Below are 15166 nucleotides of genomic sequence, written 5' to 3' on the forward strand. Positions count from 1 at the left end.
TGATTTGGTGGCCATTACAGAAACGTGGTTGCAGGGTGGCCAAGACTGGGAATTAAACATACAGGGGCATCTGACAATTCGGAAAGATAGACAAGAAGGGAAAGGAGGTGGGGTAGCTCTGTTAATAAAGGATGATATCAGGGCAGTTGTGAGAGACGATATTGGCTCTAATGAACAAAATGTTGAATGGGTGGAGATTAGAGATAGTAAGGGGAAAAAGTCACTGGTGGGCGTAGTTTATAGGCCCCCAAATAATAACTTCACGGTGGGGCGGACAATAATCAAGGGAATAATGGAGGCATGTGAAAAAGGAACAGCAGTAATCATGGGGGATTTTAACATACATATCGATTGGTCAAATCAAATCGCACGGGGTAGTCTTGAGGAGAAATTCATAGAATGCATATGGGATTGTTTCTTAGAACAGTATGTTGCAGAACCTACAAGGGAGCCAGCTATCTTAGAACTGGTCCTGTGTAATGCGACAGAAATAATAAACGATCTCCGAGTAAAAGATCCTCTCGGAATGAGTGATCATAGTATGGTTGAATTTGTAATACAGATTGAGGGTGAGGAAGTAGTGTCTCAAACGAGCGTACTATGCTTAAACAAAGGGGACTACAGTGGGATGAGAGCAGAGTTGGCTAAAGTAGACTGGGAACACAGACTAAACGGTAACACAATTGAGGAACAGTGGAGGACTTTTAAGGAGCTCTTTCATAGTGCGCAACAAAAATATATTCCAGTGAAAAAGAAGCGCGGTAAGAGAAGGGATAACCAGCCGTGGATAACCAAGGAAATAAAGGAGAGTATCAAATTAAAAACCAATGCATATAAGTGGCCAAGGCTAATGGGAAACTAGAAGATTGGGAAAATTTTAAACGACAGCAAAGAATGAATAAGAAAGCAATAAAGAAAGGAAAGATAGATTACAAAAGTAAACTTGCGCAAAACATAAAAACAGATAGTAAAAGCTTTTGCCGATATATAAAACGGAAAAGAGTGACTAAAGTAAATGTTGGTCCCTTAGAAGATGAGAAGGGGGATTTAATAATGGGAAATGTGTAAATGGCTGAGACCTTAAACAATTATTTTGCTTCGGTCTTCACAGTGGAAGACACAAAAACCATGCCAAAAATTGCTGGTCACGGGAATGTGGGAAGGGAGGACCTTGAGATTATCACTATCACTAGGGGGGTAGTACTGGACAGGCTAATGGGACTCAAGGTAGACAAGTCTCCTGGTCCTGATGAAATGCATCCCAGGGTATTAAAAGAGATGGCGGAAGTTATAGCAGATGCATTCGTTATAATCTACCAAAATTCTCTGCACTCTGGGAAGGTACCATCGGATTGGAAAGCAGCTAATATAACGCCTCTGTTTAAAAAAGGGGGAAGACATAAGGCAGGTAACTATAGGCCGGTTAGTTTAACATCTGTAGTGGGGAAAATGCTTGAAGCTATCATTAAGGAAGAAATAGCGGGACATCGAGATAGGAATAGTGCAATCAAGCAGACGCAACATGGATTCATGAAGGGGAAATCATGTTTAACTAATTTACTGGAATTCTTTGAGGATATAACGAGCATGGTGGATAGAGGTGTACCAATGGATGTGGTGTATTTAGATTTCCAAAAGGCATTCGATAAGGTGCCACACAAAAGGTTACTGCAGAAGATAAAGGTACACAGAGTCAGAGGAAATGTATTAGCATGGATCAAGAATTGGCTGGCTAACAGAAAGCAGAGAGTCGGGATAAATGGGTCCTTTTCGGGTTGGAAATCGGTGGTTAGTGGAGTGCCACAGGGATCGGTGCTGGAACCACAACTGTTTACAATATACATAGATGACCTGGAAGAGGGGACAGAGTGTAGTGTAACAAAATTTGCAGATGACACAAAGATTAGTGGGAAAGCGGGTTGTGTAGAGGACACAGAGAGGCTGCAAAGAGATTTAGATAGGTTAAGCGAATGGGCTAAGGTTTGGCAGATGGAATACAATGTCGGAAAATGTGAGGTCATCCACCTTGGGGGGGAAAAAAAACAGTAAAAGGGAATATTATTTGAATGGGGAGAAATTACAACATGCTGCGGTGCAGAGGGACCTGGGGGTCCTTGTGCATGAATCCCAAAAAGTTAGTTTGCAGGTGCAGCAGGTAATCAGGAAGGCGAATGGAATGTTGGCCTTCATTGCGAGAGGGATGGAGTACAAAAGCAGGGAGGCCCTGATGCAACTGTACAGGGTATTGGTGAGGCCTCACCTGGAGTACTGCGTGCAGTTTTGATCACCTTACTTAAGGAAGGATATACTAGCTTTGGAGGGGGTACAGAGATGATTCACTAGGCTGATTCCAGAAATTAGGGGGTTACCTTATGATGATAGATTGAGTAGACTGGGTCTTTACTCGTTGGAGTTCAGAAGGATGAGGGGTGATCTTATAGAAACATTTAAAATAATGAAAGGGATAGACAAGATAGAGACAGAGAGGTTGTTTCCACTGGTCGGGGAGACTAGAACTAGGGGGGCACAGCCTTAAGATATGGGGGAGCCAATTTAAAACCGAGTTGAGAAGGAATTTCTTCTCCCAGAGGGTTGTGAATCTGTGGAATTCTCTGCCCAAGGAAGCAGTTGAGGCTAGCTCATTGAATGTAGTCAAATCACAGATAGATAGATTTTTAACCAATAAGGGAATTAAGGGTTATGGGGAGCGGGCGGGTAAGTGGAGCTGAGTCCACGGCCAGATCAGCCATGATCTTGTTGAATGGCGGAGCAGGCTCGAGGGGCTAGATGGCCTACTCCTGTTCCTAATTCTTATGTTCTTATGATGCACACAATTGGCAAAAAAATCCAGTGTGATAGATCTGTGCTCCATTTTTAAATCAGTCATATCTAATTTATGCATAAAAGGCATGCAGTACCAATTGGAAAATATACTCTCCAGCACCAGTATCAAACTGGTGCTTCAGTAAAGTTGGAATTAAGACTCATTGTTGGGGCAGAGCAGAAGATGCCCTACTTGGCATCTAGTCTGTGCTGATCTAGAAGTGAATTAACTTAATTAGAATTAGTACATAATCTTGTATTTTACTAACCAAAAGCTAGGAGGGATTTGGTGTGGATACAAATAAGCATCCAGCTGCAGATAAGCTGCACTTAAGCTAAATGTTCAAGGTCATTATACATGCTACTTAGCAAAGGTCAACAAATGTATACGGTTACGTAACAGTTTAATCTATTGCTCCAGAATGTGGGTTAAAAACTGTTGTCACTTTGACTAAGTATTGTATAGAAACATCACCAACAAAGACTGATGGATTTACTGGGCAGACACAGTCATCAGGCCAACAAATGGAGAGCAAAGGGTTCATATACTGAGAACAGTAGGTCGCAAAAACTATACACCAGGAAAGACCGAGAAACCAACAACGATAGCCAGAAGCCAAGAGAGAAACAGACATAGCTGAAATGGTCAAAATAAGCCATCAGCAACATTTACTATCTTGGAAAGAAAGAATGAGCTAGCAAAGCCAACTGGGAATAAAAGAGGAGAGAGAAAAAGTAGGAGTGAGAAACAAGCTCGCAGCGAAGGCCTCAGTTATAATATACCTGCTTATTTAGACTTAATTGAGTGTTTGTAATATTGACAATTTTACCTACTCAAGGGAGCACCTCTCTGGTGAAAATTAGCAGTCAGTTATGGTACCAGGAGGACTATAGTGCTGATATTGGTCTCTTGATCTGCAGTTCATGTTGATTGAATGCATTTAAAAGAAATCACTGAAATGTGAACAGGTTAGCATTATAAAAGCTAACACTGATCTTACCCTTCTTTGATTTAGGTACTCCAGAATTCATGGCTCCTGAGATGTATGAGGAAAAGTATGATGAAGCTGTTGATGTTTATGCATTTGGCATGTGCTTGTTGGAAATGGCCACCTCAGAATATCCATACTCAGAGTGCCATAATGCAGCTCAGATATATCGCAAAGTAACAAGTGTAAGTAGAAACGTATCTTGCCTTTCAATTTTATTAACTTAAGAATGGCATTCCTGACTGGAAACCACTTTACAATTTACACACTATGGTTTTACTGATATTTCCTATTTCCCAAACAAGTGTTCCCGTTCCCCAAGTAAGTAAGAGAAAAAAGCCTTGCATTTGTATAGCACTCTATAACGCCACTCAGGACATCCTAAAGTGTGTCACATACAATTATATACTTTTTGATGTGCAGTTATTGTTGTTATGAAGCAAATGCAGACACCATTTTATGCACCGCAATGAGACAAATGACCAGTTAACCTGTATTTTCTGGTGCTGCTAGTTGAGGGTTAGAATGTTTGCCAAGCCACTGGGAAAACCCTTTGTTCTTTTTTGATTGATGTTATTGTGTCTGTGCATCCAGCCAAATAGACAGGGGAGGCATCAGTTACTATCTCATCCAAAAGAAACATCTGTAAACATGGAGCATTCCCTTAGTACTGCACTGAAGTATCAGCCTAGATTAAGTACTCAAATCTTGGAGTGAGGTCCATACCCAGCCATCTAATATGATGGCCTACTCCATTATGAACCATTGGGTGTAGTTTTCCCAGTGGTGGTTCCAAGGGAGACAATGACAGTAAGTCACAGCATAAGTGTCACATTGGGAGAGCACAGGAACCAAATGCTCCCCATTGTTAATATTAGGAATATAATAGATGATCTAGAATGTTGTTTCCCTCACTGGAGTCTAGCTTGCTGCAGGATCTTGTCGGTGGTATCAACTTCTCTCAGTTTGCAGCCAATTAAATATAGATTCGAATGAAGCAAAGGCACTCCAGGATTACACAAGTTAAAGTTATTTACCAGCCTAGTTGTTCTGGGAAGTAGATATAGGGCAGTTTCAATCTGTACCATGAGGCTGTGACACATGTTGGCCCAAGTATTAGACAAGCCAGCACAGCAATACTCCATTGTTGAACCATCTACTCGTATGCATCTTAGTTAAGGTAGTGTAGCTGAATTGGAGTGAGGCTCGGTTGTTCTGTACTTTGATTTTTACACTAAATTTACATCACTAAGTGTGCAAATTTGACATAGAAATAAATTGTGGTGTAACAGGGCATGGGGGTATGGAAGAATGTCCGGTGGAGATTTATTCTCCTATTTTGCTCACCTGTCGCAACCTGCAGTCAAAAATAAGAACTTGAATGGGAAATCATTGACAGAAAACTTGCCCTACCACTTGTAGCAAAGTGTGTCGGATCACGAACACAGCACGCTACCACACTCCTGGTCAATGATTCATTGTTTACTTCATTTCAATGTACAAGACTGCCCGTGTCATTTTGGCTGACAGACAACTTATTATTTATCATAACAGGTATACTAACAGCCTTTAAATATTTTTCTAAAGTCTTCAAAATTAGCATCATAATTAATATTGGGAAAGAAATTGGTCCCATCGCTCCCATTTTCTGGGCACAGAGTCGATGTTTGGGGACTAATCTCAGGGAGCAATCTTGTACGCCCAATCCCCCCGGAAGACTACAGAGTGCTCGGGGGCACCCATGTAAAACAGGCCTTGGGCCCATTGAATAGGCCAATCAGTGGCCTGTTTTAGGATACCTGCTGCCAAATTCGGTAGAAACTGGGCTGCATACACCGTCCCTTTCCCCTCCCCCCATCCCATCTCTGTGGACCAATTCTGGGTACGAGCCGGCCGATTTACAGCCAGTGAAGTACTTTTGGGGTGTAGTCACTGTTGTAATGTGGGAAATGTGGCAACCAGTTTGTGCACAACAGGCTCCCACAAACAGCGATGTAAAATGAACAGGTATCAGTGGCAATCTATTGAGCTGGATTGAGAACGGGCTGGAAACCTGTTCGAACCGTTGCTGTCTATTATTTTTATTTATGATCTAGATGTGGGGGTTGGGGGAATGATCTGTAGATGAGGTCTGAGGCCCGATCGTAAGTGAGCCTCGGGTTTTCGCCTTCAGGCGCCCGTTCCAGAGTCACCGCCCATGCGTCGATTTTCAGCGCAAGACCAATTTCCAGGCCATTGACACCAACGTAGTAAAAGTCATGAGTACATGTGAGATATTTCGTTAGGACACGCTATGGGTTTAGATTTCAGGTGGTATGAGGGCACTTAAAAAAAATAATAATAATAATTTTCAAAAAATGCTATTTAATTAGCCTAGTTAGTAGTACGAAACAATCAGTTATGTTTCACTACTTGCTGAAAGTCAACATTTTCGACCTGCTTGACTCTATTATGCAAGGGGTAAAAAGTTAACGTGTGTTTTCTGGAACATAATGGAAATATACCCGTGGCTAAAACGTTAATGATTTCAAGCCAAATATTTCCCTGTTAGTTGTCCATTAAAACATTCCATCAACCAAAGCAAATTGCTGGCTTTGAAGTGAACGGAAATAGGAAAGGCGTTTGTTTAACAGAGACGGTATAATCATCCAGATCATGTTTGGAAGGAGGGACTGAATGAAATTAATTTAAGGACAGTCAAGAAAGAATGGTACATTTAGGAACCTTGAAATAGACAGGGCAGTCGGTGTGGATGGTATCGATCCTAGGGTTCTCAAGGAAATGAGACACTCACTGTGTGAGCTCCTCGCCTGTATCTTTAATAGTTCGCTGGAGTCGGGGACTATTCCCTGAAAGAAAGACTTACATTTATATAGCGCCTTTCACAACCACCAGAAGTACTTTTGGAGCGTAGTTGCTGTTGTAATGTGAGAAATGCGGTAGCCAATTTGCGCACAGCAAGCTCCCACAAACAGCAATGTAAAAATGAACAGGTATTAGTGGCAATCTACTGAGCTGGATTGAGAACGGGCTGGAAACCTGTTCGAATCGTTGCTGTCTATTATTTTCATTCATGATCTAGATGTGGGGGTTGGGGGAGCGATCTGCACGTTTGTGAGAATCAGGACTGTAGATGATGCTCGATTACTAAAAACAGATCTAATGCACTAGGGGATTGGGCCCGTGACTGGCAAATGATGTTTAACTTGGGAAAAGTGCAGTGTTAGTGTTAAGCATGTGGGCATTTGCTGAATATACATAACACCCTTCAGGGTAAAATGCCAGCCCTGGGCTTTCCTCCCTTCCTTGATTACAGATGTGCCGACCACTCCCAGTCTGTACTTGCGTTGTCGGGTATTGTTTCCGTGGGTTCCCGTCGGATGTCAGTCTGATCCTCCCACCCACCAATGTTGACTTCTGCCCGCTGGCAATGGCATCATTCATGCTGACATCAGGCAGGAGCCAGAGTCGGGGCACGCAAATGAGGTCTGGAAGTTATAATCTCCTGGGCCTTATGCTCCAGGGGGCTGAATGGTTGGTTGATTCCTGCCACAATTTAAAATCAGCCCTATAGAGTGGGAGAAAGGGACTCTGTCACATGTTGGTTGGGTGGACAGGGAATTGAATAGCTTGCTCATTAGGTAAGACTCTCGAGCACTCGTGGTGCTCACAAAAACCATATGGATGCCAGAACACTGTCAGCAACCACTAATGTCAAGCCCTACCAAAGCTTCTTTATTGTCACAAGAGGACAAGTCTACAAAAAAGATAATGTGAAAATCTGCATTTCTCCAATTTTCTGAATCGAGTTTTGTTCCTTTTGTTTTCTAAACTGCAGCGCTTGTTTTTTAGGCCCAACACCTGGGCTCCATTATCTCATCCAGTTGACAAGTGGAATTCCACTATTACCTTGCCAGCTTTTACACTCCAGCCTGAGTAACTGCCAAATCTTTGACATAGCAACCACTGTCTAAATTTATTCAAGACAATTCTGATTACGTGTAAAGTTATGATCTGCAGGATAGTCTTAATTTTGCAAATTTATTGCCGGAAAGTTGTTCCTCGAAGAAGAACTGCTTTACCAGATTTACTGAGCTACACCGCACAGTATTAGAGGATGCTAATTCTGCCCCGTGCTGTCAATCATATGTAAGCTATTTGCCTCTCAATCCCAAGTCATTCCTCTCAACAGCAACATGCTATAATCTCTATTGGAGTTTGATACTGTGATTGAAACTAAGTAAGTGTTGAAAAAAAAATATTAAATGTGTCAAAAATTGACATTTAATATCTTGGTGTGCAGGAGATGTTTATAAAAGTGGGAGAGTATTTCCTGTTGAAAGTATTTCCTCTACAAGCATCATTCTTTTTTTAATTGGGTGACTCGAGGAACCCGTAATGATTTCAGAATAATTTGGGTAGGACAGCTGAGAAAGATATACCTGCCTTGATTCTTGTTTGACAAGGTCCCACAGAGATTGGTGTGCAAAATTAAAGCACATGGGGCCCAAGTTTCGGGCCGCGCCTAAAACGGCACCCGTTTTTCGCGCCACAAAGTGCGCCTAAAAAAAACTTACCTATTCTCCGGCTCCCTGCAGGCCCTCTGGAGCTGGGCACGGCCTAGCATGAGCTGTAGAGGGCGGAGCCAGGTCCCTGCGCTGAAAACAGTGCTGGGACCTCTGCACATGCGCACTACAGTGGGCGCGCATGTGCAGTAGCTCCAGACGCCCAAAACTGGGAGGGGCCCGCAGCATGCAGCCCCGAGTTCTGGCCGAAGGGCTTCACTGGGGCTGCGGGGATAAGGCTCCTCCCACCCGACCCGACCCATGCTCTTTCCCCCCCCCCCCCCCCCGCCACCGGCGACCCGACCTCCGCGCCCCACCCCCCCCACCGGCGACCCGACCTCCGCGCCACCCCCCGCGACTCTCCCACCCCCCCCGGACCTCTGTGACTCTTCCCCAACCCCCCCCCCAGACCTCCGCGACTCTCTTTTCCCCCCCCCACCCCCCCCGCCGGACCTCCGCGACTCTCTTTCCCTCCCCCCCCCCGACCCCCGCCGGACCTCCGCGACGCCACCTACTTGTAAATCCAGCCCGAAGTCTTGGGCCCAGCCATTCAGCCTCTTTCTCTCTCTCCCTCCCTCCTTTCTCTCCCTCCCTCCCTCTTCCGCCCCTTCCCCGTCTTCCCCCCCCTCTCACCCCTCCCCTTCTCCTCCCCCCCTTCTCCCCCCCCCTTCTCCTCCTCCCATCCCCCTACCCCCCCCTCCACCTCCCCCTCCACCCCCCCTCCTCCTCCCCCCTCCTCCCCCCTCCTCCTCCCCCCATCTCCCCCCTCCTCCTCCCCCCTTCTCCCCCCTCCTCCTCCCCCCTTCTCCCCCCTCCTCCTCCGCCCTCCTCCTACCCCCTTCTCCCCCTCCCCACCCCCCCTTCTCCCCCTCCCCACCCCCCTTCTCCCCCTCCCCTCCCCCCTCCCCCACCTTCTCCCCCTCCCCCACCTTCTCCCCCTCCCCCCTCCCCCACCTTCTTCCCCCCCACCCCCCTTCTCCCCCTCCCCCACCCCCTTCTCCCCCCCTTCTCCCCCTCCCCCCTTCTCCCCCTCCCCCTCCTGTCGCTGTCAGAAACACAGACACTGACACACAGAGAGATAGAGACACACTGGGAGGGCCGTCCCAGCACGCTGTTGGAGGACTCCCGGTGCTGCAGTCGGTAAGTAGAAAATGTTTTATTTAGTGATTTTTTAAATTTCTTTTATTTTTTATTAATTTTTTTTGATTGATTTATTGGTTGATTTATTGATGTATTTATCATTTATTATTGATGATGGCTCTTTATTTGTAAAACTGAAGTGTTTAATGTTTGTAAACTTCCCTTTAAACCCTAGCCCCCCCAATTCCCTGCGCCTAATTTGTAACCTACGCCTGATTTTCTAAAGTGTTGACAAGGTTTTTTCGAACGTACAAAAATCTTCACTTACTCCATTCTAAGTTAGTTTGGAGTAAGTTTTCACTGCCTAAACTTTGAAAACAGGCATAAGTGGCCGAACACGCTCCCTTTTGGAAAAAAAAATTCTGTTCCAAAGTGAAACTGTTCTAACTGACTAGAACTGGAGCAAACTAAATGCCGAGAATTCAAATTTCTAAGATACTCCATTCTAAACCAGTTGCTCCAAAAAAACAGGAGCAGCTCAGGCCGAAACTTGGCCCCATGGTATTGGGGGTAATGTACTGACATGGATATTGAACTGGTTGGCAGACAGGAAGCAGAGAGTCGGGATAAACGGGTCATTTTCAGAATGGCAGGTAGTAGCTAGTGGGGTGCCGCAGGGCTCAGTGCTGGGACCCCAGCTATTTACAATATACATTAATGATTTAGATGAAGGGATTGAGTGTGATATCTCCAAGTTTGCAGATGACACTAAACTGGGTGGCGATGTGAGCAGTGAGGAGGACGCTCAGAGGCTGCAGGGTGACTTGGACAGGTTAGGTGAGTGGGCAAATGCATGGCAGATGCAGTATAATGTGGTTATCCACTTTGGGGGCAAAAACACGAAGGCAGAATATTATCTGATTGGCGGCAGATTAGGAAAAGGGGAGGTGCAACGAGACCTGGGTGTCATGGTACATCAGTCATTGAAAGTTGGCATGCAGGTACAGCAGGCGGTGAAGAAGACAAATGGTATATTGGCCTTCATAGCTAGAAGATTTGAGTATAGGAGCAGGGAGGTCTTACTGCAGTTGTACAGGGCCTTGGTGAGGCCTCACCTGGAATATTGTGTTCAGTTTTGGTCTCCTAATCTGAGGAAGGACGTTCTTGCTATTGAGGGAGTGCAGTGAAGCTTCACCAGACTGATTCCAGGGATGGCAGGACTGACATATGAGGAGAGACTGGATCGACTGGGCCTTTATTCACTGGAGTTTAGAAGGATGAAACATATAAAATTCTGACTGGACTGGACAACTTCGATGCAGGAAGAATGTTCCCGATGTTGGGGAAGTCCAGAACCAGGGGACACATTCTATGGATAAGGGGTAATCCATTTAGGACTGAGTTGAGGAGAAACTTCTTCACTCAGAGAGTTGTTAACCTGTGGAATTCCCTACCGCAGAGAGTTGTTGATGCCAGTTCATTGGATATATTCAAGAGGGAGTTAGATATGGCCCTTATGGCTAAAGGGATCAAGGGGTATGGAGAGAAAGCAGGAAAGGGGTACTGAGGTGAATGATCAGCCATGATCATATTGAATGGTGGTGCAGGCTCGAAGGGCCGAATGGCCTACTCCTGCACCTATTTTCTATGTTGATTAAATATTGGTGACTATTCTTTCTAACCTTTGCAAAAATAATCCGGAAAAAATCCTCAAAAACTATTGGTCAACCTGTGGGAATGGCTGTTGTTTGTTGGGTCGTGTACACATCTGGGGAGCTCAGCGTGAAGGATAATGTATCATCTGTTGCCAATTTGTGAATAAAAGAAAGTCTATCTGAAGTTTGTTGACCATGTCTTTCCAACAGTACAACATGCACTTTGAGGGAAGGGGGTCATGTGAATCTGAGCAAGTTTTGGATCAATTAGTTCAGCAATGCAATATCTTTGTATGCTGTTGTTCTACATATTTGTTTAAGGATGTTTCAAGGGTTCTGGTAATTGGCCAACGTCAAAGTACCACTAGTTAATGATGCTGAACTGTTTATATGCCAATCTGATTATATGTCTTTGACCTTATCGAAATGTTTACTTGCATTATATGGTCTGCCTTACTGAGAAGAAAATGCAGTTAAGACTGATTTAATTTTCTTAAAAGCCACCAGCACTAGCTCATACAGGAATAAGCTGACATTGATATGCAATAAACAGTAAGACTGTAATCTATTTTCACAATCCTCCTTGATAAGATTACTTTGTCGGAAAGTTTTGGAGGTTACACGATTAACTCATTTCCATCCAACTGTTTAAACAGAGACTGCGCAAAGATGTTGTTCCCAGGTTGCACCTGACATTTTGAAGAACGATGCACATTTTCATTATGATGAGGGCAACACTTGTTTCAACATTTGCAAATAGTGTAACTGTGTTTGTAAGGTCTTTAGTCAACTTCTGCTTTTAGTTTCTTTCCTGGCAACTTCTTCAGGGACGTGCCTATTTAGCTAATAACCTGCTAAATTATATATAACCACAATGGGTAGAAAAAGACAAATGTGTAAGTAAATACTTAATTTTCTAATCAAACAAAATCTTTGTCCAATTTGGAACTTACTTTAAGCTAATTAGTCGATAGTGTATGGATACAACAGTAAGTGATCAGCTTCTCCATGTAGTTTGGAACAATTGCACGGAATGAATTAACGCTTCATAGTTACAATATTAAGCTATCACAAACAACTAAAATTGTGATGACGAAATATGACATATTTGTAAAGTTACTAAATTTGTTTACTTGGGTTTATCTGGCATATAATTAAACGCATACATTAAAAAAACAGTTATCCAGTTAATCATTGCTATACACAACACTTTACCTATTTGATTACACTTTGTTTTAGACTAAAAGCTACTGCACGTTAATTTCTTTTGTTTTTCTGCAGGGTGTTAAGCCAGCCAGCTTTAACAAAGTAAAAGTCCCAGAGCTCAAAGAGATTATTGAAGGATGCATACGCCAAAACAAAGATGAGAGGTAAGGATCTGGTCATCATTTGTCTGGTGACATCGGTTAATGTCATAGCTAGATAGCGAATTCATCTATGATCTATGAACTGTCCCTCCCAATCCCATATGGCCAACTAGGATACAAGGAATTTCTAATTCCATGACTGAAAGGACAAATCTAACAGTATTGTATGGAAAGAAATGTTAGGCAGTTTGCAGTTTGTACCACAGAAATGTATACTTGCTAATGGTGTATCCATTTATAAACATTTTTAAAAGCCAAACAAAATGTCAATATTTAATTTGATTACTTTTCAAAGGGTTATATTATTATTCTGTCATAAAGCAAGATTTGTTTTTGAAACAAATTGATTTTGTACTATCACACATTAAGATACTCTTCTTGCATGCATGCCCGTTTCAGTCCATAATCATTCACAATCAGGAAAGTGTTGGATTATAATCTTTAAAACTTCACTTGAATTGTATTCCTTAAAGAACATTTGCAGGGTCTGAGTGCTGGGGGACAATGGCTGCCTATAAAAATGTGAACATAGGGAACTAGAAATTCAATCGTGCACATGTTTGTCTGGGCGGGAGGGCACAGGGATCGATCCCCACGCCTGAATGGATAAGCCCGCAGCGCATGTGATATTGGGCCTTAGGCCTCATTATTATCCACCTATTAGGTGTCATCTGGTAGTTTGCCAGTTATAGAGAGTCAAAGATTGGGCTGCTGCGATGGCATCAGGAAGGAGGGTGACTGGTTCGTTGGATGGGGCAATCAGGTCAGGAAGCAGGTGCGACCAGGGAAGGTAGTGATGGCTGGGTCGAGAGGGGTACCAGTGAGTGGTCGGGGAAAGCAGAGGCATTGATTGGGGGGGGGGGGGGGGGGGATAGGGGGTTGTGGAGGTGATCAAAATTTGGGGGCGGGGTGAATAGCAGCAGCACGGGGTGGGGGTTAGGGAGGAGCAATGGCCGGCAGTGGTCCATGTGGTTTAATGTGTGGTCAGGAGGAGCACTCCTCCTCCTTGCTCCACATTCAGGTAAGTGTATTTTAAACAATTACCTTGTTGGTTGCGACTTGCAGAGGACCCTTTAAGGACCACTTGTTAGGCCACCCTGGTGTGGCTGTGTTCATAGCAAAGCAACATTGCAGAGGGGGCTTCAAACAGGCGTTAGGCCTTTTCTATGAATATAAGAAGGTATTATTGCCTGTTTCAGGTGTGGTCCCTGGACACCGATTTATTTGCCTGTACCAATATGGCGGGCAATGCACTTCCGGCTCGTAATGAGCGTCTATTTCCTGCCTACCATATTGGAGGCTTAGGAGGCCGTTCAATGCCTGAAAAACATGCACCACACAGTCGAACTTCTAGGGCATTGTGCAGCAAGAGATTAAAAACTTTGGAAATGATCACACCTAAATCTCCTCTGCATCCCCATTTTAAAATATGGGCAGTAAGAATGTGTTGAAGCCTGCATTCTGGTCTATACTAATTCACTCCAACTGCAGATGAGATTATATTGAAATGTGCCATTTTTGCCTCCCATTCCGATACCTTTCATCTGCACCTTCCTATTATCATTGATTGCCAGATAACCGATCTTTAACCTTCAGTCTTCTTGCAGAGCATTTTATTTGGAGCACTTGAAGAAGAAAACCCTCCTCTTCTTGCCTGAAGGTCACCTAAGTGGGAGGGAGGGATATAGATTGCATAATTATAACTGCATAATTCTTGGATGATATCTAATCATGAATCTAGAGAGGAATATGTGTTGGATTACATATAGTGACATTGTAAATGCATTAAGATGTTCTCTGGTATTTCTAGCAAAATTGTAAACGTAATCCTAAAGAGTAGATTTATTATGGGTCTTCTAAGCAAAACTAATGATAACAGTGCAAGCTAACATTGGGTATGGTAATATTAATTTAAACGTGTTTCCCATCCAATAGGGAATGTTTAAGCTACCCAAAAAAGTATGCATAACTTTGATCCATTGTTGAAATCTTGTTTCTTTGGGCCCAAGTTTGCCCCCCCCTCCCCTCCCCCGCTTAGAACGGCACACCTCTGTGAGGTGCGCCGACTTTGTAGAAGAAAAACTGCGCCTAAAACTTACCTCGGTATTCTCCCCGCTGCTGGAACGTTGCAGGCCCATGGCGTAACGCAGCAGAAGCAGTGGGGGGGGGGGGGCGGAGCTAGGGCCGTGCTGAATCAACACAGCTGGCAGGGGGGATGGGGCTAGGGCCCAGCGTGTTTGTGAGTGCCAGCAGCATTGCGCATGCTCATTGGAGCGTGCGGGCATGCGCAATGGGTCAGAAACATTGGCAGTCGGACATTTTTAAAGGTAAAGCATGCTGAGTGATTTCTGGGTGCCCTCTGGTGCGGCGTGTGGTCCTCGAAGGGGTCTCCTCCTGCTGCTGCTTGCCTGCCTCCTGCCCGCCCCTAGCCCTGGCTGCAGGGCTTGCCTGCCGGTGTGGCGTGTGGTCCCCGAAGGGCTCTCCTGCTGCCTCTTGTGCGTGCTGCAGTTGGCGAGGGTATTTTTTAGTCATTTATTTTTCATTTATTATTGATGGTTTTTATGCTTCTTTAATATTGTTGTGAAGGTATTTAGTGCTTTGCAAGGTCCTCTCACTTCCCTTCCCTTCACTTCCCTCCCTCCCGCCCCCCCATCTCTGGCTACCTGGACTGATTTCTTAGCTCACCG

General features: G+C 44.4%; 1 protein-coding gene across 4 annotated transcripts in view; it reads left to right on the forward strand.

The window, feature by feature from the left end:
* wnk4a (WNK lysine deficient protein kinase 4a) overlaps positions 1 to 15166 on the forward strand; it is a 98882-nt gene that overhangs the window by 38567 nt on the left and 45149 nt on the right. For all 4 annotated transcript variants that reach the window (XM_070864331.1, XM_070864334.1, XM_070864332.1 and 1 more), the window contains exons 4-5: positions 3840 to 3997; positions 12394 to 12482. In XM_070864331.1, the coding sequence (XP_070720432.1) occupies positions 3840 to 3997; positions 12394 to 12482 (247 nt within the window). The remainder of the gene's footprint in view (positions 1 to 3839; positions 3998 to 12393; positions 12483 to 15166) is intronic.

This window comes from Pristiophorus japonicus, chromosome 21 (assembly GCF_044704955.1).
Source record: "Pristiophorus japonicus isolate sPriJap1 chromosome 21, sPriJap1.hap1, whole genome shotgun sequence".
Taxonomy (NCBI): Eukaryota; Metazoa; Chordata; class Chondrichthyes; family Pristiophoridae; genus Pristiophorus; species Pristiophorus japonicus.